This window comes from Ictidomys tridecemlineatus, chromosome 6 (assembly GCF_052094955.1).
Source record: "Ictidomys tridecemlineatus isolate mIctTri1 chromosome 6, mIctTri1.hap1, whole genome shotgun sequence".
Lineage (NCBI taxonomy): Eukaryota > Metazoa > Chordata > Mammalia > Rodentia > Sciuridae > Ictidomys > Ictidomys tridecemlineatus.
The window spans coordinates 3,120,889-3,141,873 of record NC_135482.1 but is presented as its reverse complement, the minus strand read 5'-3'; the positions used below and the strand labels follow the sequence as shown (position 1 = coordinate 3,141,873).

Sequence of the window (20,985 nt, the reverse complement as noted above, 5' to 3'; positions counted from 1 at the left end):
CTGCAGGAGGCTGAATCGTAGCCCTCAAAGACTCGCAGAGCCTAATCCCTGGAGCCCGGAACATGCCTCACTTTGTAGATGGGACTGGCATGAGACATGGAGACAGGAGCTCATCTGGGGTCCTCAGGTGACCCGTGTGATCACATGAACCCCCAAGGATGGCAAAGGACTCGGGCCTGGGGAAGTCCAGGGAAAGGAACAAAGGGAGGTGTGGACACCTGGCCTGGAAGAGTGCAGCCAAGGACACTGTGGCCACCAGGAACTGAAGGGGCAGGGAGGGTCCTCCCTCCGAGCCTTGGGAAGGAACAACCCCCAGAGTTGGGAGAAGGCACACACTGCTGTGTTAAGCCATCTGTCCCACCAGCCCCAGGGGTCAAGCACCCTGTCCCTCAGGGTCCCCGGCGTGGGAGTCCTGGGGCTGTCCTTGGTGGCGGCTCAGCCTGCCGCCTCCCCCAGGAACCAAGACTGAGCCGTGGGAATGGCACCCCACAGAGGACTCTGCCCTGTACTGGAGCGGGGGACAGCCCCTCGGCCATGAGGGGTCCTGAGCAGGGCAGGCTCTGCGGAGAGTTCCCGGGACGGGGCAGGGCTGGGCCTGGTGTGCCCAGAGGAGGGCCCAGGTGTGGGGCAGCAGGGATGCCGGGCAAGGCGGGAGGGTACCTGCCTGGGTAGCACGGGAGGGGACGTGCTGGGTGGGCCGGCTCCCTGGAGGAGGCTCTGCTGGGCCCAGGAGAGGAGGCGTCCTCTGAGCCCGCGTAACTGGGCCAGGCGTGCGCTTCAGGCCCCAGGCCTGCCATCCGCCATCCAAGCCCTTTTAAGAATAAAAACAAATATTTGGGTTACTGTTGTGTGTGTCGGGGCTTAGTTTTCTTCTTGAGGCTAAAAATAGGTGCCTCCGGGTCCCCGCGGGGATCCCGCGCCCCGCCCGCCGGGCCTGGGTTGTGCAAGGCTGGTCTGGCCCTTGTCACAGCCAAGTTCTGACTTCACTGCCAGCTACAGGAAGGATTGGAACCAGAAAGGGTCACGGCTGAGGCAGCCAATTCCAGCTACACGGGAGGGGAGGGGCGCTGGGCAGGGCCACGCCCAGGTGGGCAGCGGCAGGGCACCCGGCGAAGGGCCTTGACAGAAGTGACCTCCCAGCAGAGGCCTGGAGGGCGTGTCTCGGCCAGAGGGGACAAGAGAGGCCAGGCTGGGACAGCTGGGCTGGGGATGGGGGGACCCCGGGGGCCAAGGAGGAGGAGCAGGGGACCCACAGGCGGTCCATGGCCGGACTCTCGGCAGGTTTTGACACGGCCACAGCCATGGCCCCACCACACGCTTCAGGTGCAGCAACCAGCCAGAGGCTCACCAGGCTGCCATTTGTCACAAACCTGGTGTCCCCAGGGAGGGGTCTGTGAGGGTCAGGAGGAGTCCCCAGGCAGGAGTCCCCACAGTGTGGACACAGGGCTCCCAGGTCTTGTGGCTGAGCCAGCTGACGGTCACAGGGGCAATTTGTAAACTGTAAAGAGCTGTGGGCACAGGGGCGACCGGCTCTCCACGCCCCACCTCAAAGTGATGCAATTGCCAGAAAAGCACCTCGCAGAAGCCCTGTCCCTGCTCAGGTGCCTTAGTTCCCAGACAGTCCCCAAGGACAGTCCTGTCCTCGCGGCAGGGACCTGCACTCTGATGGCTCCCCACGCCCCAGAACCCTCTGCTGAGTCTACCCCGAGTGTGGCGGGACCCTCCACGGCCCTGAGAGGGGGTGGCCACAGCTCAGGGGCACTTCTACTCCTGCTCCCAGCTGGCGTCCACGTGAGGTGGACGAGCTCCGCTGGGCGCCCTGGACAGCACACCCACAGGCCCACAGGCCTCGGGCTGCTCCCACCCCGGCGTCTTGTCCAGACAGGGGAGGTCTCGCAGGCAGGCCACACTGGCCTGACCTGCTCCCAGGGCCCGGCCAGCCCACAGGCCGACCTGGGGAGGCCGAGTGGGCGCCCGCAGCCCCAGGCTTCGCTCCGAGCAGAGCAGCCCTCAGCAGCGGCTCTCATCCTGGAGCCCCGTACACATACAGCTGAGGGACACTGGGGAGCCCAGCCTGGGCCAGGCACACGGTCCACCCTCTCTGACCCTCTCCCTGGGACTCTGACCGGGGCCTGCTGGACCTCGCTCCTCCCGCAGGGTGTCTGGAATCCCGCGGCTTCTCCGAGGCGCGAGGCACTCTAGCGGCAGACTTCCACCACCCTGCGGCCTCCACCCACCCGGGCTTCCCCTGCACGGCAGCTCAGGGTCCTGAGGTCACGTCCTCATCTGCCAACAGCTCTGCAGCACCTGCTGGGCAGCCCAGCCACTGGGGGACGGCCAGATCCTCCACGTGGCCCCGAGTCCCCTTGCGCTGGGCCCTGCCGCCTGTCCAGCCTCACCCCACGGCTCTCCCTTCCCTCCCCTCTTCCCGCCACTGGGCCAGCAGCTCCAGTCAGCAGACCCCCGCCCCTGGGCCCCTGGCCTCCTCAGCCCTCCTCTCCTGGGCCCCGGTGACCCGTGGGATTTGTCACTGCTGCTCCTTGTCTCCTGCCCTCTCCAGACGCCTGCGCCCTGTGGGCAGAAGTGGCCATGACACCTGTGGGACGCGTGAGTCCGGGTGAGGCAAAGCGCTTCTCGCTCCCCAGGGAGCCCCTGGGTCAGCACCTGAGGAGGGGTCCCTGGGGACAGGCCCCTAGAACCCAGCACTGCAGCCCCCCAGGACCCTGGCCCAGAACCGAGGCCCCCTCTAGCCTCATAATCAAGAGTCCTGCTGCAGTCCCACTAACGCACGCCCTGGCACCTCGCGACGTGGACGCTGCGTCCAGGGGCCGGGCACTTCCTCTCTCGTGGATCCCCAGGACAGGACGCTCCCCCTTCCCTCCCCGCTCGGCAGGCCCGAGAATCGCGGCTCGCCGCCTGCTCGCCGTGGGCCACCCTGGTCCCTGAAGACCCAAGGGAGCCCACAGACGGAAGCCTCAGGCCCTTCCCACTGAGTGGGGCCTCTGAGCTGGGTGGCCTCCTGCCGAAGGACCAGAAGTGTCCCTGGCTGGACTGCTGCCCGCCCAGTGCTTGGAGAGAGGATGGATCCCGCTTCCCGGGGCCCAGGTGGGGAGACGCGTTGGTGGCCTGCCTCGTCTGCACCCACGGGTGAGCAGCACGGCCGGCTCTCAGGGCAGTGCTGGCCCGGCCCCTCCGACGCTGACAGAAGCTCAGTGCCTTGGGCCTTGGCTTTGATCATTCAAAGGGGCAGAGAGGGCAGCCACCCCGTGCCCAGCCGGGCTGGGGCCACCCTGGGGTCTGATGACGCCCCAGGTCAGCAAGGACCCTCCAGGATGAGCCAGTCCCCGAGGCGGCCGGGGCTGGTGGAGGGTGTGGAGGGCACCAGGGGCACGGGGTGGGGTGCTGGGACCCTGGGGCGCAGCCACGGGAGGATCTGGCCTCAGAGGGCCCAGCGGGGAGGCCTGGGAGGGGTGTCAGGGCCCCAGGCCTCATGGTCCCGGGCAGCTCCGTTTCCTCCAGGGCAAAGAGGCAGCTGGGGCTGAGAGGCCCGCACCCAGGCCCTGGCCAGAGGGGCTCTGCCTGAGTGAGGCTCCTGTCCCATGCTGGAGACACAGGACCTGCAGGCTCCCTTCTGTCCTCGCGGAACTCTCCAGAACCCTGTCAGCTTGCAGTGACCGTCCAGCTCCTCTCTGCCCTCGCCCACTGTCCCTCAGTTTACCCCCAGGCGCACGTCAGCTCCCCCCCTTCCTGGCCCCCTCTGGACGCCAGCCCCTCCTGGAAGCCACTGCCCAGCCCCCTCCCGAGGCTGGGTCTCCTCCAGCTCCGTGGCCCGACTTCCTACCATGGTGGCCTTGGTCCCACGGGGACAAAGGGGCCTGTTTACGTGTCATTCTACCTCCCAGCCCAGCCTGGGCTGATGGAGGGAGGACTCCATTTCTAACCCAGCTGAGGCCCCATGATGCCAGCCAAGCTCCGGGCACCCAGGATGGCAGCCATGACAGAGGGTGAGAGGTGGACACTGCATGGCTGGGGGTGAGGCAGAGCCTGGGAGCTGGAGCAGAGGGAACTCAGAAGCCAGGGAGGGCACGGGACAGGCCCACGGCCCGTGGAGCGGACACACAGCGGAGCCGGCAGAATGGCCAGCCATGCCCACCTGGCAGCGGGACCATGGCCAGACCCCAGAGGCTTGGGCGGGGACCCCAGAGCTGCAGACGCCTGGGGATCCCGCCCAGTACCACCTGCCAAGACCTTCCCCAGGGCTGCCCGGAAGGACACTGGATGTGGGGCTGCCCACCCAGAGGGCCCAGCCAGGCCCAGAAAGGACACCTGCGTCTGGCCAGGAGGACGTCCAGCCTGCTTCCCTGCCCTAGCCCTCTGCCTGCAGGTGGAGTGAGAGGACTGCGATCTGCAGCCTGCCCCGTCCCGTCTTCTGCCTCCTCAAAAGGCCACAGGGTTCCCTTGGTGGCCACAGGATTCCAGCTGGGCGCAGGAGGTGGCCCAGCCAGGCAGCCCCTGCCCCAACCTCCATGCGTCCCCAGGTGAGGTGGGGTCTGGCTTCGGGGCGGGGTCACGCGGGCCCCAGGGCAGGCCGCAGGTGCCAGGACCCGGCTCGTGCCTTCTGCAGGCCGCTGCCCACGTCCAGGGCCTCTCCTGGACCTGCGATGGGTGCACCTCCGGCTCCTGGTCACAGGACTCCCAGGTTCTGTCCCGGGAGGCCCTGGCCAGCAGCTGTCCGTCCCTGGTGCTTCGAGGTCAAGGACTGGAGGAAGAGCAGGCCCGTCCCAGGGTCAGGAGGCGGCTCTGGCCAGCCAGGAACAGTGCCCACAGCAGGCGAGCCCCGGCTCAGGGCCTCTGGACAGCACTGACCTCTGCTCAGAGGACCCCACACCTTCCTGTTGGAGCTTGCAGGGGTTCCACGTGCACTTCCCTCTCATCCCCCTCCTGCCTGCCTCCCTCTTGGCCCCACAGACCACAGCCTCACCCACCTGGACACCAGTACTTCCTCCCTTCACCTGGGAGAGAATAGCCTACACCCTCCCTTCTGATCCCTCTCCAGGTCACCCAAAAGTCTAACCCAGGTCTTGCCTGCTGCATCTTAACCCTGGCTTTCCTGTTTTCTCCTTAGTGGAGATAGAACAGCTTGTCGACTCCTCTCCTTTCACACTCATCTGTGTGGCCTTGAACAAGGTTCTGGGGCCTCAGTTTCCCCACAGGAGAGGAGGCATATGAGGAGGGTAAAAGGAAGACCCAGAGGGCCTGGGTTCAAATCCTGGCTCTGTCTCTCACAGCTGCCGTGGACAGCTCCCTAGTTCTCTGCTCCCCGTCTATGAGGGCAACCAGCGCTGACTGAAGTGGAGGGGAGTGGTGGAGTGTGGACGGCCGCAGACCCCCTGCCACCTGGCTCAGGGGCTGGCTCAGCGCTCCGTGGGACTGCTCCTTTCAGAGGACTCCGCCTGCGGGGGCAGGAAGCCACAGAAATGGGGCCCTGCCCACGGCAAGAGACAGGACTGAGGCCGGGGGGCCAGCGTGTGGGAGACACCAGGCCCCGTCCACGGGGGAGGGGGCCACTGCCCAGGCTGGAGGGCGACCGGAGCCAGGGCGGGGCCGTGGGCCTCGCCACAGCTGGGCCTCGAGGCCCCTGGGCAGGACCCCTGGAGGATGTGCAGGGCAGCCCTGGGAGGCCGGGCCGGCTTGAACGGCAGCCAGGAGATCAGAGCAGCCGGGCACCACCGGGGCCGGGCTCCTCCGAGTCTTTCCTCATTCCTGGGCCTGTGGGAGTCGCCGGACCCCGGCCTTCCCCGCCGCCACCGGGACTTGCTCTGCGTCTCGTGGGGAACCAGGGCCTCCTGCCAGACGGCCCAGCCCGGCCGGCCACACCTGCCAGCACCCGAGGCCTCCGACCACCGTCCTGGCCCCAGGTCCCTCGTGCCCTCAAATGGGGAGACCGAGGCCACACAGGGGAGGGTGGCCCAAGGTCCTCCACGCGCCCAGGGTCCAGCTGGCTCCAGGTCCAGGGCTCTCCCATCTCTCCTGGGAGGTGTCCCCCGTGGAAAGCACACCTCGGGGCCACCACGGAGGCCCATCTCGGGGCCAGTTTCTGCGGGTGCCCTACTGGGCACCGTGGGGACGGGCTGTTTGATCAGCGGTTCCGCCCGATGCCAGGCTGCCGGGGACCGCGGGCAGTGGCCAAACCGGCCCCGCCGCATGCCTCCGGCCCTGGGCAGGAATGCCATTCAAGGCAGGCAGTGCCGGGTTACCACAGCCTGGCCTCTGGGGAGAGGCAGGGAGGCCTGTGGGCAGCCAGGCCGCTCACCCGGGGACCTCAGCTCTCCTTCCAGGCCTGCTGGGAGCCCGGAGGGCCCTGGAGCACTTGAGCCCTGACCCACCGGGCACAGCTGGACAGGCCCACCGCCCACCGGGCCCGGACCCTGCTTCAGATCAAAGGCACAGCTGCAGGGATGAGGCCACTGCCCTGTCCCCTGAGAGCAGTGCCTACCTGCGGTCAGCCTGAGCTTGGACTGTCATCCCCAGAGGCTCAGGTGGCCCTGGAGGCCAGAGCCCCAGCCTGGGCCTGGGCAGGGGCCTGGGGTGCGTGGATGGGAGGGGGAGCCTCTCGGTCCACAGGGGGGACGAGGAAGGAAGAAGGATGAGGACGACCTTGGGGAGTGGCACGTGTGTCCCCCACCCAGCAGGGCGTCACACAGGGACCCCAAAGACACTTCTGATTCCAGCTTTTATTGAGGCCAAGTGGCCCCCTTTGGGGGAGGCCAGCCATGCAGCCCGCCAGGAGTGGGGTGCTTCGGGGACATGCCATGCCTGGTCACCACTGCCCCTGCGCATGGCATGAGGGTGACCAGGGTCCCCACCTGGGCCACAGGGGCCCCCTCCCTCCCCCAAGGGAAGGGTCTGTGGCAGACAGACTGTGGGGGTGGGGCTCAGTGGGGTGCCTGGTGGCCCAGGGACAGTGCAGTGCCTCAGTGGCATCAGAGGCCCCGAGGGTCCATTTCAAGCAGAAGGAGGAGCCTGGCTCAGGGGACAGTGGCCGCAGCCACCCCCTCACCTCCAGTACCCAGTGTAGGTCACAATAACTTAAAAGACACTATAAACATTTGGACGCTATATAACAATATAAGTTAACCAGGTCCGGTGGCCGAGGACGCAGGACGTGCACACGTGGTGTCCAGGATCGGGGCGAGGGGCAGGCCGCGGGGCAGGGTGCTCCCAGCAGCCCAGAGGCTCACAGCGTCCTGGGGTTTGGGGGCGAACGTGCTGCCCGCAGAGCCGCGGCCCAGCCAGGGCACCAGCCCCAGGCCAACGTCCAGGCCACTTGGCTCGTTGGTGGCCCAAGAACAAGTCTCCAAGGGCTTCTGCTAAGAGAACAGCCCAACTGGGCAGCAGACAATGGGCAGTGACCAGAGCCAGGCAAGCCGTCTCTCTGACCTTGGCCAGTCCCTCTCCCTACGCTGGTAACTCGGGGATGGGGATGGGGGTGGGGGGAGTCCAGCAAGGACATGCCAGCCCTGAGCCTGCAGCTCCACCCTCGGGCAGGTTTCAGGGAGCTGAGCGGGCCGGCGGGAGGGCCGGGGAGCAGGAGTCCTCCCGGACAGCAGGCAGGGCAGCCCAAGTCCTGGGACCGGGGCTGAGGGAACGGGGCCAGGTAGGGCTAGAGCGGCCACAGGGGCCGGCAGCCCCAGGCCCTGGAGGCCAGCGTGTAGCCAGGGTGAGGCTGGGGCTCAGGGAAGCCCCAGGGCCCCAGGAGGGGGTGTGGGGACACCCAGGTCTCTCCAGGCAGCTGCCTCACACCACCCTGCATATTGCCAGAGGAGGCTGGTGGGAGCTTAGGCAGGAGAGTGCAGGTACAGAGGATGTGGCCGGTCCATGGGCCACTCTGGGCCTCAGTATCCCCATCCGTCAAGTAGGCAAACACCTGGCCAGAATCTGCCATGCCCCCTTCTTCCACCAGCCCCTGCTGACTCGGGGGTCCGGTGGCTCAGGTGGGAGGGCCACGAGCATGGGAGGTGACAGGTTAGTGTCTGACTGGCAGGTGAGGGTGTGGGGGGCTGTGGCAATCCTGGGGCCAGTGCGGTGACATTTTGATTTGCTGGACATGGTTTCCAGGACAGGAGGGACGCGCTCCTGAGGCCCTCTTCTAGACCCCCCGAGCCCCTGCCCAGCTCTACCCTGGGACCCACATGCCTCCTGCCAGCCGCTGGCACCTGTGACCTGTGGGGACAGAAGGCCTGATGGCCAGGGGCTGGAAGAGGGCAGAGGGGCACTGGGGGCCGCGTGGCGTGGAGTGAGGACGGCTCCCGCTGGCTGGGGCCGAGACCCTCTCATGTTGCCAGGAAAACATAAATAACCTCGTCAACGCCTGTGCCCGCTGCCCGCCCTGGGGGCATGGCCAGGGAACCGTTTCGAGCGTCACCGGCCAGTGTGGCCTCTCGGTGTTTGGTACCCGGCAGGCAGGCCACCTCAGAGTCTCATTGTCACTCTGTCCTGAGATCCACGCGTGTCCTCGAGGTCCACTTTCCCCAGGAAGAGAGAGGGCCTCGCTGGCTCCCGGGGCCCAGGAGCCGGGGGCGCTGCCCGGCGGGCGGGCGGGCGGGGCCTCACTTGCAGGTGAAGACCTCGCTGCGCTCGCTGCAGGTGCTGCACTTGACGAAGCAGCACCAGTGGAACTTGCAGTTGCACTGCCACACCTTGGTGTACTGGTGCGTGTTGTAGCCGCGCCCGCAGCACATGGTGTCGCAGCCGTCGGCGCCCGGCGAGGTGCGGTTGCACAGGCGGCCCTGCGTGCCCACGCTGCCCGTGGCCGCGTCCTCTTCGCAGTAGTTGGGCGACTTCTCGATGTACACCAGGTCTGTCTCCATGGGCTTCTGGTAGCTCCGCAGCTGTTTGATGCGCAGGAAGGTGGGCTGCCGCAGGCGGCTGGCCCGCACCACCTCCACCTGCACGGCCGCGTTGTACTTCTCCTTGAGCAGGTGCCCCACCTCGCGGAACTTGGGCAGCGTGGTCCAGCAGGTCTTGGTGGTGCACGAGCCCGACACCCCGTGGCACTTACACTCCAGCTTCATGCGGTCCTCCAGGACCTGCGGGCAACACAGCAGCCGCTCAGCGAGGCCTGGCCAGGGTCCCCACCCGCCCATCACCCCTTCCCTACCTCCAGCCTGACCCTGCAGCCAGCTCCTCCACTTCCTGCTGTGGGCCCATGGGCAAGTGTCTCCACCTCTCTGACCCTCAGTCTCCTCATCCACTCAACAGGCTGCTTAGAATATTCCCAATGCCCAGGACATTGCAATTGACCTGAGAATATTTGGGGCCAGCAGAGCCTGGTGTCCATTCGTCAGATGTGTTTGGTTCAATTCTCTGGGCCACCTTCAGGGCTCTGAGGACACCGAGGCTGGGGAGCTGTGGTACCTGCCAGACAGCAGGTGCGGAGCCCCAGCAACTGAAGGTGCTTAATGTGGTCCCTCCACCCGTCCACCTGTGCCTGCCCTCGTGCCTGCTGCAGGGCATTGCATACAGTCAGGGCTTAATCCGTGCTGTTTAATGGGAGCCTGGCATGCCCATGGGGCTCAGTACAGGGCGGGGCAGGGGAGCTGGGCATGGTCAGCGGGGCCAGCCGTGCCATGTGCTGGGAAGCCGCTGCCCCCGCCCGGCCGGTGGCTGTTCTTTCTTCCTGGCTCCACCGGGGCCCTCGGCGGGCGCAGCCCATGTTTTCCTTGGGCCTCCCTCCACGGCCCCGGAAGGCCGATTCCCAGAGCCAGCCCTGACCCCAGCTACTCATTTACTCGGATCGAAAGGGCCCTGCCAGCGGGCCTGATTAAAGATGGGGAATCATTAGCCGCCCCGCGGCTGCAGAAGGGCCATCTGTCAGCTGTCAGGTCTGTGGGCCTCCCGGCGGCAGCAGGGCACCAGGGCTTGGCCACCCTGGCCCAGGCTGGCACCCACCGTGGTGGGGCTCCTGCTGTTGGCCAGCTCTGTCCCAGACAAGAAGCCTCAGCAAAGGAAGGAGCGAACGTGCAGATAAGTGAAAGAAAGAGCGAGAAGAGCCAGAGAAAGTGTCCTCGAGATGGCCCTGCCCAGGCACCATCCCCGGCCTGGGGTGTGAGCTCTGGACCTCGGGGTGACTGGGGGCTGGCACCCGGTGTGGGAGACAGACGTGCCACCTGAAGGGACCCGGGACCCTCGAGGACCTGACCCTGTGCATGGGGACGGTGCCTAGGAGGACTTCCTGGAGCAGGTGACCTCGCAGCGGGTGCTGATGGAGACCAAGAGGAGGGGTTCCAGGAGGACTCAAGATGAGCGGGGGGCTGGAGAGGGCTGGCTGTGAGCAGGAGGGAGAGACGGGCTGGCCACTGCTCGGGTGGGAGTCGGGTGGGCCCTGGGCCAGTGGCCTAGAGTTCTGGGCATTCTCCTCTGAGTGAGCCATGTCCTGGGCGGAGGCTGGGTGGTCTCAGGAGGGAGTCGGGGAGGCTGACGTCCCACCAGGAACGGGCTGAGGGAGGAAGGGCCCAGGGTCCCATGGAGGGAGAGGTCAGGCTTAGGGGACATCTGCAGTGGGATTGGGACAAGGACAAGGGGTGTCTGGGTGGAGGGTGTGAGACAGAGGGCTGTGGGGAGGTGGCCTGGGGAAAGGCACTGCGGGGCCTCCTCCTGCAGCCCGTCACCCGGGGCAGCTTCCTCTGCCCCCTCCCCTCCTCCCCAAACCTCCTGCAAACCTGGAAGCCCTGTCTGACCTAGCCACATGGCCACCCCCTCAGGCCAGGCACTCCCCAGAGCTGACAGCACCTCTCAGAGTTCCCAGCCAGGTGCAGCCTGCCCCACCCCAGCTGCTGACCCTCCTGGGATGGCCAAGTTGCGGAGGTGTCCAGGCTGGGGGCTGTGTGGGCCAGGCGGTCAACCCCTGGCTGCCATCTGGTGTCCCACTGTGGCTGCTGGACGCTGTCTCCCTGCCCAGCTCTGCTGCCTGCTTCTGAACTCGCTCCCTCCTCCCCTGGTGAGCCCCTCGCTCCTGTCCCCACCAAAGCCCCCAGCCAGGCGGCACCCTCTGACACCAGGGGACATCCAGACCCCCCCATGCAGCCCTGCTGGGGACAGCAGCAGGTGAAGCCAGCTGGACAGGTCTTTGCAGAATGAGGAGCCGAGGCCTTGCTGGACTCCAGAACTCCCATTTCCTTCTACTCCTCGGGGTCAGAGCGGCAGCTGGGACCTCAGGGCACCGAGACCAGCCCTGCACCCAGGAGACCACCTGGCATGTGCACGGGAGCTGGCCCTGCCCGGGCAGCCGAGCCTCCCATCCAGCCAGGGCCCTCTCCCCACTGTGGAGTGGGGTCCAGAATCAGGGTGCGGCCATGCTGGGGGGCAGGGCTCCATCTCCAACAGACTAGGGGAGCCCTGAGGTTGAGAACCAAAGTCCTTCAGGGACAGGCCGGCAGGCCAGGAGTCTGGTGTCTGGACACTGCAGGGCCGGGCTCTGGTGCCACAGAGGTGCATCACCTCCATCCGGGAGCCGCCGTGGTCCTCTCACACCCTGCACTGCCTGACCTCTCCCTGAGCACTCTCTGACCACAGCATGGACCGAGAACAGGAGGCCCCGCTGGCCTGAGGGCAATGGCCCTGCATGGCACTCCTCGGTGGCCCTCAGGCCTCCATCTGTACAAGGGGAGCCACACGCCCCTCCCCGCAGCAGGGTCCCGGACACTCCATCACACAAAGGCTGCACCAAGACTGTCCTCCAGCGAGGCCCCAGGGCTGGTCTCTGGTAGCGTCCAGCCTCATCTGGCCACCTAGAGGAGGCCCCACCTTCCCAGGTGGACCTGCACTTGCCTTCGCTGTGGAGAGTGGGGAGATCCACCTCCCACCTGCCCAAGTGCCACCCCACCTGGCCCACTGCCCTGCCCCAGGTGACACCAGGGAACACACACCTGCCGACTTCAGGGGACAGTCTGGGAGCTCCTTCTGCCCGGGCACTGTGGAGCACTCCTGAGGGCCACCACAGCCTGGGAGGGGCCTGAGGGAGGGCAGCCAGGGCCGGGCTGGGGGAAGCCCCCGTGAGGGTCTCCAGCTTAGCCTGTCTGCCTCAGGCCCACCAGATGGTGGGGTGAAGGCCAGAGCGGCCGGTGGATGGGGCCCACCGATTCACTCCCACTGGAGCCTCAGACGGTGCCCTTACTGGAAACAGGCTTTGTGGGTGTAACTAAAGCCAGGATGGAGCTGTCCCCTGGAATGGGACCCGGAATCCAGGGAGAGTGGACTTGTGCAGGACGAAGGAAGCCTGTCCAGAGAGGCCCCGGAGGCAGGCCCAGACCAGAGCCACGCGGCCCAGGAGCCCAGCAGCCCGCAGGGAGGACGAGGCAGGAAGGCGGCTCCCAGAGCCCTGCCCACACTGATCCAGACTCTGATTCACCAGCAGAGCCGCCCAGCCGCCGGCATCTGCAGCAATCCCTGGGTCCCGCTGGACCTGCTCCGCAACTGGTCCTGGGCCATGCCGACAGGGCAGGCCCCGGTGACCTGCGAGGGGGGCCGGGGCTCCCGGAAGGTCTGGACTCAGCTCTGGGGGAGTCTGGGGGAGCCCACCATGGTAAGCACCGCACTGCTGGGAGGACAAGGACCCCAGCCCTCAAGAGCCACCCTGAAGCCACGGCTCCGGTCACTGTGTGCGAGACAGCTCACAAGATTTGTCACTGAGGGCTGCAGAGGGGGAAATGGAGCCTCAGCAGAAAGCCTGTGTTGGCCAGGCCCTGGGTTCTGTCCCCACTGTCTGGACTGGGCTGCAGCTCTGGGGCCGCGGGCCTGTTTGATCCCCGACAGTGAAATAAACACACGGAGGCCTGAAAACTTGGGCTGGCGTGTGGCTGGGTGGACCGCGCTGCCCGGCCTGCACGGGGCTGGGTCCTCAGCACTGCGGAGAAGAAGGGGACGGCCGATGACCTTTTAGAGCCCTCCCCCGTGGCCGCCCTGTCCCTGACCCAGCCCACAGTCTGTCCCCATCTCGGCACACAGCTTCTCCCTGGTCGAACCCCGCCACACTGTGCCCTCCTCCGTCCTTGTCCCCTGGCCAGGCAGCTCGGTGCCAAGACTTAACCAGTCTCCCTCCCCACACCCCTGGGCCCACCGGCCTCCTTGGCCTCTCCCCTCCTGCGTCTCCGGGAGGCCAGTCCTGCCTGTCACCTCTTCAGCCCCTGTAAGCTGCCAACACCCGGAGCTCCAGGCCAGCCGGGCCCTCCTGGTGGTCCACCCTGAGCACATGTGACCTTGGCCCTAGCACCTGCCCTAGCTCCTGGCTATGGTCTGGGGTCAAGGCCCAGCCTGGCCATCAGGGTCCTCCACCATGCAGCCCACACAGGCTGCGCGGCTCCTCGCAGCCCCAGCCCATCACCCGTGAGTGGAGGCCGGGCCTCGGGCCGTGCGGACCCTCTGCACCCTCCCCAGCTCTGCTGCTCACACGTCCCCACTAGCAGTGACCAGAGCTCAGGCTGCAGGGCCGCGTGGCCAGCTCTGCTGCTTGCTCCAGGCCTTACTGTTCTCATCTGTGAGATGGGGGACAGTGAGAGAAAGGCCCGGCGTAGAAGCTAACCTGCGGCAGGACACAGGGCAGGGCATCCAATGACCTGTCTTCCCTCCAGGGAGCCTCAGCCGGCCACCCACACACCCCCCTCCTATCCCACCTGCCGAGGCTCCTGGAGTCCAGGCTGGGTCCTCACTCCTCCTCACCTGTCCATCCACGCACCCAGGTGACGACGACCGGCACCACCTGCTACGGCCCTCCCCACCTGGCCGTCCAGCCAGCCTGCTCAAGGCCCTCTGGAGTCCGAGCCCAGCCCACTGGGCCCTCCTGCCCCCCAGCCTGGGCCTTTGCAGCCCTCAGCAGTGCGGCCCAGGCCCGCCCATCAAGGTGACCAACTCCAGCACTGCCCTGAGCTCCCCACTGCCCTGGGTGAGTGCAGCGTGGCCCCCGGGTCCCCTGCCTGGCGTGGGAGGGAGCCGGTGGCCTCAGCCAGGGTCCCTGAGGCAGGGGTTCTTGCCAGGCCTCTCCTCTTGCCTGACCAGGCCCCAGAAGCCCCTCAGGCCCTGTGGCCGCTGCAGCCCCTGGGGCCGGGAAGCCAGACCCGGCAGGGTGTTCCGCCCGGCTGCCACCCTATCTCGGGCCATCTCGCCGCCGGCCGCCACTGCGGCAGCTGCTCCTCCCAGGCCGTATCTGGGGCCCTCATCTCGCCGTGCAGCGGCTCGCCCTGCCTTCTCCCCCAGTGCACCCCCAGTGCATCTCAGTCTCCTGCGCCATCTCCCCGTCCAGCGCTCACGCCCGGGGCTGGCCTCCTCCAGCCCCACAGCCTCTGCCTGTCCTGGGGCTGGACCCTTCTGCGCCCACGGCTCCTCCAGGAAGCCCTGACTGGCCTGCGGTGGCCTCTGGGACCAGGAGCACCAGGGCAGGGACACGGGGCTGCGGCCTGGGCCTCCGCGACCTTCAGGTCCCCAGGAAGCAGGGTCCGGTCCCTCTCACCCCTGGGGCCCTGTCCTCCCGCCCCTCGGGCTGGCGGCCACCCACCTTCCTGCCCGCTTCGTTGTTGTGCAGGTTCATGAGGCGCCGCGCGTTCTTCTTGATCTCGCGGGCGTCCACGAAGCGCCGGGAGAAGTCAATGCCGTAGCGCACGTCCGCGGAGCAGCCGCCCCACTTCCAGCCCTCCGCCTGGTTGTAGTAGCCCTGCTTCTCGCGGTCGCAGCCACAGTTGCTCAGGTTGCCCTGGCTGCAGGCGGCAGTGACCGCGTGGGCCACGCCAGCTGCCGTGATGGCGTAGGTGAAGGCGGCCTCGCGGCTCCCTGTGGGGAGAGACGGGCGTGGACAGTGAGGCCCAGCTCTGCCAGGTGGCCCAGGAGAGTGGGACCTGGGGCCCCTGCTGTGCGACCCTGGGCTCATCACCCAAGTGGGGCCCACAGGACCTGCCTCCCAGGGCGTGCTGAGGCCAGTACATGGCATACAGCAGGCACTCACTCTACGCTCTGACCTTGACCGTGGTGCGTAACACGGTCATCAACCCCTGTCCCTGTTCCCAAGAGGTCCTGCCTGGAGGGGCAGTGGGGACAGGCTCCAGCCCTGGGGGCCTCCGGCCCTGCTCCTCCTGGACGGTCCATGGGCACCACGTGTGCATGGAAGACGGCATCGGGTCTTGCCTCCCGTGGAAGCCCCACCCCGGCCAGGATCCTGCCTCCTGCTTTGTGACCACCCAACCTCCACCCTGGCTGCCCGTGACCCCCCTGACCCCCTGCCTGGCTCAGAGTCCCTGGGCGCTGGGAGCTGGGCACTGTCTGGCCTGCCTCACCCCCAGCCACCAGCTGGGCCCTTCCAAGGCCACCTGGGCAAGGCCCCCCTGTGGCACCTTCGCGGTCCCCTGCTGGCCAGCACCTGGCTGCTCCCAGGGACTCTGTCCCCATCCTCTGCCTGGACACGACTCAGTCCTTTGGGTGCTGCTCACATCACTGCGCGGCCTTCCTGGCCTTCCGGCGGATTCCCTCCCCCTTCACACCCATTCCTGGGGGCCTCCCGGGGCCTGTCCCAATGCCGCCGCCTCCAGGCAGGCTTCCCAGACGCCCCTCTTCACCTGGTTAGGGCTATGTGGGCACTTCCCGGCCCTTGAGGTGGACAGACCCAGCTCTAACCTCTTCTCTTCCACAGCCCCAGGCCCGGTGCCCTTCCATCCTGACCTTGGGTTACCTCCATGTCCCCAGCACCTGGTGACGTGTGGCAGCAAGCAGACCACAGTGCCCTCCGAGAGCCCAGAGTGGAACAGGACTCACCCCATCTTGGCAACAGCCAGGAGGCCGGGGGCAGGTGGAGACCACCGGAAACCCAGGGCAGGGTGGAGGCACAGGCCCTGCCCCAGCATCATGGCACCAGCGTCCCCTGCTGCTGGGGCCCAGGTGAGGCCCACAGACCCGGTGAGGTCAGGAGTCAGGGCCAGGCACTGAAGAGCCCTTGAGAGCTGACCACATGGCTGGCTTCCCACCCAGCACTGCAGCCCGCTGGGCCAGACCCCAGGCTCAGCCACTGCAGGTCCCCAGACGGCGGGTTCTGATGTCCCTGACCTGGTGGCTGCCCCAGGGCCGTCTCAGCACAGCTCCATCCTGGCTTTTCAAGGAGCCAGGAGGAGCCCGGGGTCCTGTGCTGCCAGAGGTCCCGCTGGGGGTCCACGATGGACAGGGTCAGGGAAATAGCCACCTGACATATCCCTGCGTCTCCCTCAGGCAGGTGTCCGAGGGAGGCCCCAGCGTGGAAGGGCATTAGACCCCTCCTCTGAGGAGCTCCCGCCCTGAAAAGCCCCCCAGGGAGCCCTGGAGCTCGGCCGGGCAGGGGGAGCCACCCTCAAGGGCGTCCCAGTGACGTTCTGGGAGGGCACAGGATTCCCTGTGGGTGCAGTCCAGGAGGGCCCCCTGGAGGAACCGACATTTTGAAAAAGTGTTAACAAAACGACCGTGCTCTCTCGTGAGAGCACGCACGCCGTGGGAGCTGGGGTCGGCAGCGCGTGCGTGTGGCGTGCGTGTGGCATGCGTGTGGCGTGCGTGCTGCAGTGTGTGCTGCGGGAGGGGTGTGTGTGCCCGGGCGTGCCATGCTGTGTGTGGCAGGCACACTCCTGGTGGCCTGGCGGGGGCACAGGTGCCAAGGTGAGGAAGTCGGCGGAGGTCAGAGGTCAGCAGGGCCAGGGAGCCAGTGCGGTGGCCAGAGGTCTGGGGAGCTGGCCACTTTGTGCCTGGGGACCTGGCCGCGGCCGCGTGCGCTCGGGCTACCCTGCCAGGGGATGCGGACTCTCTAGAGCCGCCTGCGGAGCTGGGGCGCCCCGCTGTCCCGGGCCAGCACTGCCAGCGCCTCCCGCATTCTCCTGGGAGCCTCACCGTGGTCCCTGGCATTGCCACTTCACAGGGGAGGGGACTGAGGCGGAGGGGACACCTGGCCTGAGGGGTGGAGCAGGACTGGAACCCAGGCCGTGACTCAGAGCCCAGGGAGCCTGCTGAGGAGCGGAGGGCCTGGGTGCCGGCCACCGAAGCCTTCTGTGCCCAGCCTGGCCCGCTGCAGCCACGTGACCCTCGGGCAGATGGAGAGGGGAGCCGGGGGTGATCTGGGAGGCGCAGGGGCTGGCCGGCAGGTGAGCTGGGGACGCTGGGGCCGAGCTGGCCTCCTGTCTCGAAGCCAGACACCACGGAGGGGCTCCTCAGGCAGCCGTGCGGCCACGCGAGAGAACCACGCTGAGTCGGAGGCCCTGTGGGACCCAGGGGCGACCCTCTGCAGCCCAAGCAGCTCCGTGGCCTCTGCCCTCGTGTCCAGCAGAGGGGCGGCCGCCAGGCAGAGGTGGGTTTCCTGTCCCAGGCCCCAGGCAGGCGGCGCCCAGGCCGGCCACGCTGGAGGCCCGTGCCCTCTGCGGCTCTGCCTCACCTGCGGTGCCCACGGGGGCTCCCGGTTACTCACCGGTTACTCATCCCGCCGCCACACCCGCTAATTCCTTTTTTATTTGGTTTTAATGAGCCAAGCCCTCCTGTCCCTCGCCATGGAGACGGGAGGGGGAGGGGATGGGAGTTTGGGAGAATCAACCCTGCCTGGGGCCTGGCCAGAGAGAGGCCACGGACGCCTGCTCTCGGTCCCGTCCACCTCTCACTCCAGGGAGGACTGTTGTCCCATTTTTCAGGCCTGAGTGCTGGCCCAGGGGACGTCCACCTCAGCCAGAGCTCGCTGGGTGTGAAGGGGCGGGCGGAACAGCCCCAGGCGCCCCGGCTCCCTTCCAGAGGCGCTCCCCTGCCCTGGCGGTCACCTTGCCCTGACATACTCCAGCCCCCGGGCAGCTGCAGACCCTGGGCCCTGTGGCCCTGGCTCCACCACCTGGCTCCCGAGGCCTCGCAGACCGCGAACCCAGAGCCCACGGCCCCCAGCAGCCTGGTGGCCCAGGAGAGCTGGCCCCGCTGTGGAGGGGAGCGCACCCTCGGCACAGGGACAGGGCCTGCCAGCCTCTCGCCTCCTGCCTCGGGAGCAGGGCCACTCTGGAGAGTCCCCATCCCCTCGCCCCAGGCTAGACAGAGCCTGACTGCACCCTGCCCTGGATGTCACCTGTCCCCTCAGGCTGCAGGGGACGTGGACAGGATCCACGACGGATTCTCTGGTGCACCCCCACCCCATGCTGTGCCCCACTTCCCGCACAGGAGTGTGGGGCCTGGGCACCTTCCCTGCGTCGCCCCGTCCCCACAGGAACCCCAGGAGACGGCAGCCGAGCCTCCAGGACAGATGGGGCCCCAGGGCTGCTCCAGGGGCCGCTGGTGCCGGGGCCTCAGCCGCTGTCCTGAGTGACCTGGGTCCCAGAGCCCAGGAGCCCCTCGGGACCCGCAGCCCACCCGATGCAGGCTGCGTCCTCAGGCCTGGAGGCTGGCCACCCTGCAGACCCCTGCCAGCCTGTGCCGCCTGCTGTCCCTGGGTCAGTCGGCCTCGGGCACCCGGTCCCAGGGACACAGAGAGGGACCTGCCGAGAGACTCCGGGTTCAGAGGACGCAGAGCCTGGAGCTGGAGCCTCAGCCTGGCTGGGTCCCCGGGGAAGCCGTGAGCCCCCCGGGCCTGTGTCCCCGCTCGACGGGAGGCCGGCAAGCCCCACCAGGAGCCGACAGGACCAGCACAGCGCCCCGTGCCGCGACGGTGGGTAGGCCAGGGCTGGCCAGGCCGCAGGTGGTGAAGGACAGGCCCAGGCACCTCTGTGCTTGGCCAGGCCGGGCCGGGAAAGCTTCCTCCTGGCCCTGCCCACCAGCCCTGCCCTCCCTGGGCTCACCTCCTGGCCAAGCCCCACGCAGCAGAGCCGCAGAGCCGGGCGGCTGCCGTGTCGGGGACCAAGGCCCGGGCAGAGGCCACCCAGGGACCGTCCAGCTCAGCTCTTCTCTTCAGGTCTTGAAGACTCAGCCCTCGTGGGGGTCCTGGGCGGCACAGGGCAGGCTCAGAGGGAGGCCCACCGTGGGGCCTGGACCAGACGGGGCCTCATCGCCTGTATCCCCACCCCGACCCCGGGGGACCCTGCAGACCTCGGTGAGAAGCTTCCGGAAAGAACCACAGGCCCACCAGGCAAAGCCGGCTGGCAGAGAGGGGCCCCTCGCTCCTCGGCCGAGCCCGCCGCCCAGGCCCAGGCCAGCCCCACCCCTCGCTAAAGCCACCTGCCTCTTCCTAGGGTCCACACTGGGCCACTTATTAGTCTACGAGAGTCTGGGAGGCAGAGAGCAAAGGCCATTGGCTCCCCCTTAAACAGGAAGCCAGGATGGGGACCTCAGTGCAGAGGGGGGCCTCAGGGACAGCCCATTTCTCCACCCCCAGCAAAGGTCTGAGGCCCAGAGAGGGCGGTACACTGCCAAAGGCCCACAGCAACTCAGAAAATGGGGGAGCTGGGGGCTAGAGTGACCGAGGTACTGCCACAGACCTGGAGCCTCCAGAGCCCCAGAGTCCCTCTGGAAACTGGGGTCAGGGGACTCAGCCTGTCACCTCGAGTGCAAGCCCAGAACCTAAACTGGCCAGCTGGGTCTCCCTGTGTCTGTGTGTCCCCACTGCAAAGGGGGACAAGTGCTGCAAGATGGTCAGAAGAGCCACACACTGTCCCAGAGGTGGCCGGCCGAGCTCCTGGTCCCACAAGTGGCCCGCAGGCTTTGACAGGTCTGCACAGACCTGGGCACCCCGCGGCCTGGGCGTGGATCGGGTGCCTGCCCATGGCCCGGCTCCGGCCACCCTCCTCTCCCACCTGCTCCACCCGCTTGTCAGCCATCGCCCAAAGCCACACACGGGCAGGACTGTCACACTGAAGCCCAGGTGCAGACGGCAGGCTCTGAGGACCCCTCTCAGGAAAGGTGCTGAAGGCAGGCCCTGAATGGTGAGAGAGGCAAGGAACAGTGTTCCAGGCAGAGGGAACAGCACTGCTAAGGCCCTGAGACAGGAATCAGCCGAACACATGCAGCTTGTCCCAGCAGAGAGCAGTGGAGAGGGAGGGGTGGCCGTCGTCAGCGGCCAGACTAGGTGGCTCCTGGGAGACAGGGCAGGGCAGGGGGGGGGGCACCTGGGACTTCACTCCCAGAAGACGGAGCATCTGACGTGAGAGAGGTCCACCTCTGGCCAGGTGTGTGGCTTTGGCTAAACCAGGAGCCCACAGGAAGGTGTGACGGACGAGGAGGAGGTGAGAAGGGATCAGCCTGTGGACGCGGCCTGAGGGCCCAGCCGGGCTTAGGGACAGAGGGGTCCAGCAGGGCTCCCATGTGGGACTGGCCCTGCTGGGGGACAGTGGCCACTAACAGGAGGGCAGAGAGATGGAGTCTGGGTGAAACGGAGGGCGACCTTGGCCGAGGAGAGTTTAAGGTGCTCGGGGACAGCAGGGCAGGCAGGGCAGCAGGCATAGAGCTCAGCATCCAGGGGACGGCCCCCGCCTGGCCCTGCCAGCCAGGCCACGTCCAGGTGAGCTGGGCTCCCATCCTCACTCCTGGGCCTCAGCCTCCTGGGTCACAGGGAAGGCCAAGCGTGGCGGGCTCCTGTTGACCCCCTCGGCGGGCTCTTCTGTTAGGTGGACTTTCCCCCTGAACAGGGCAGAGGGGGCTGCTGGGCTGAGGTAGCAGGGGTGGGCTCTGAGGCACTGGGGGCCGTCCAGCTCCCCGGCCATCTGGGCCCCTGCCCCCCCCCCAGCCCGCCAGGTCCCTGGGACCCTCAGGTCTGGCTTGGTCCCACAAGATCAGTTTACAGGCGGAAACATGGGGATGGAGGGAGGTGAAGCCATCCCCAGGCCCCACGGACAGCTCCTGAGTCGTCCAGCCAAGCCGGACAGTGCAGGGAAGCTCCAGACCCAGGTGTGGCCCAGTCTGTCCCTCTGTGGCTGCCCACACCCTGGCCGGCCCCTCAGCCCCAGCCTGGGTCAGTCATAGGACCTGGGGGTGCAGATTCCTGCCTGAGCAGGTCTCGGATCTGTGTCCCCACAGACTTGGGCCACTCGTCCC

At 67.4% G+C, this 20,985-nt stretch overlaps 1 protein-coding gene across 3 annotated transcripts in view; it reads right to left on the bottom strand.

The window, feature by feature from the left end:
* Window positions 1–6,719: 6,719 nt before the first annotated feature.
* Window positions 6,720–20,985, bottom strand: part of Wnt7b (Wnt family member 7B) — a 43,545-nt gene continuing 29,279 nt past the window's right edge. For all 3 annotated transcript variants that reach the window (XM_078052541.1, XM_005335022.4, XM_040276811.2), the window contains exons 3-4: window positions 14,549–14,820; window positions 6,720–9,089 (exon numbers count right to left, since the gene is read on the bottom strand). In XM_078052541.1, coding sequence (XP_077908667.1) covers window positions 8,610–9,089; window positions 14,549–14,820 — 752 coding nt within the window. In that variant the 3' untranslated portion in view covers window positions 6,720–8,609. The remainder of the gene's footprint in view (window positions 9,090–14,548; window positions 14,821–20,985) is intronic.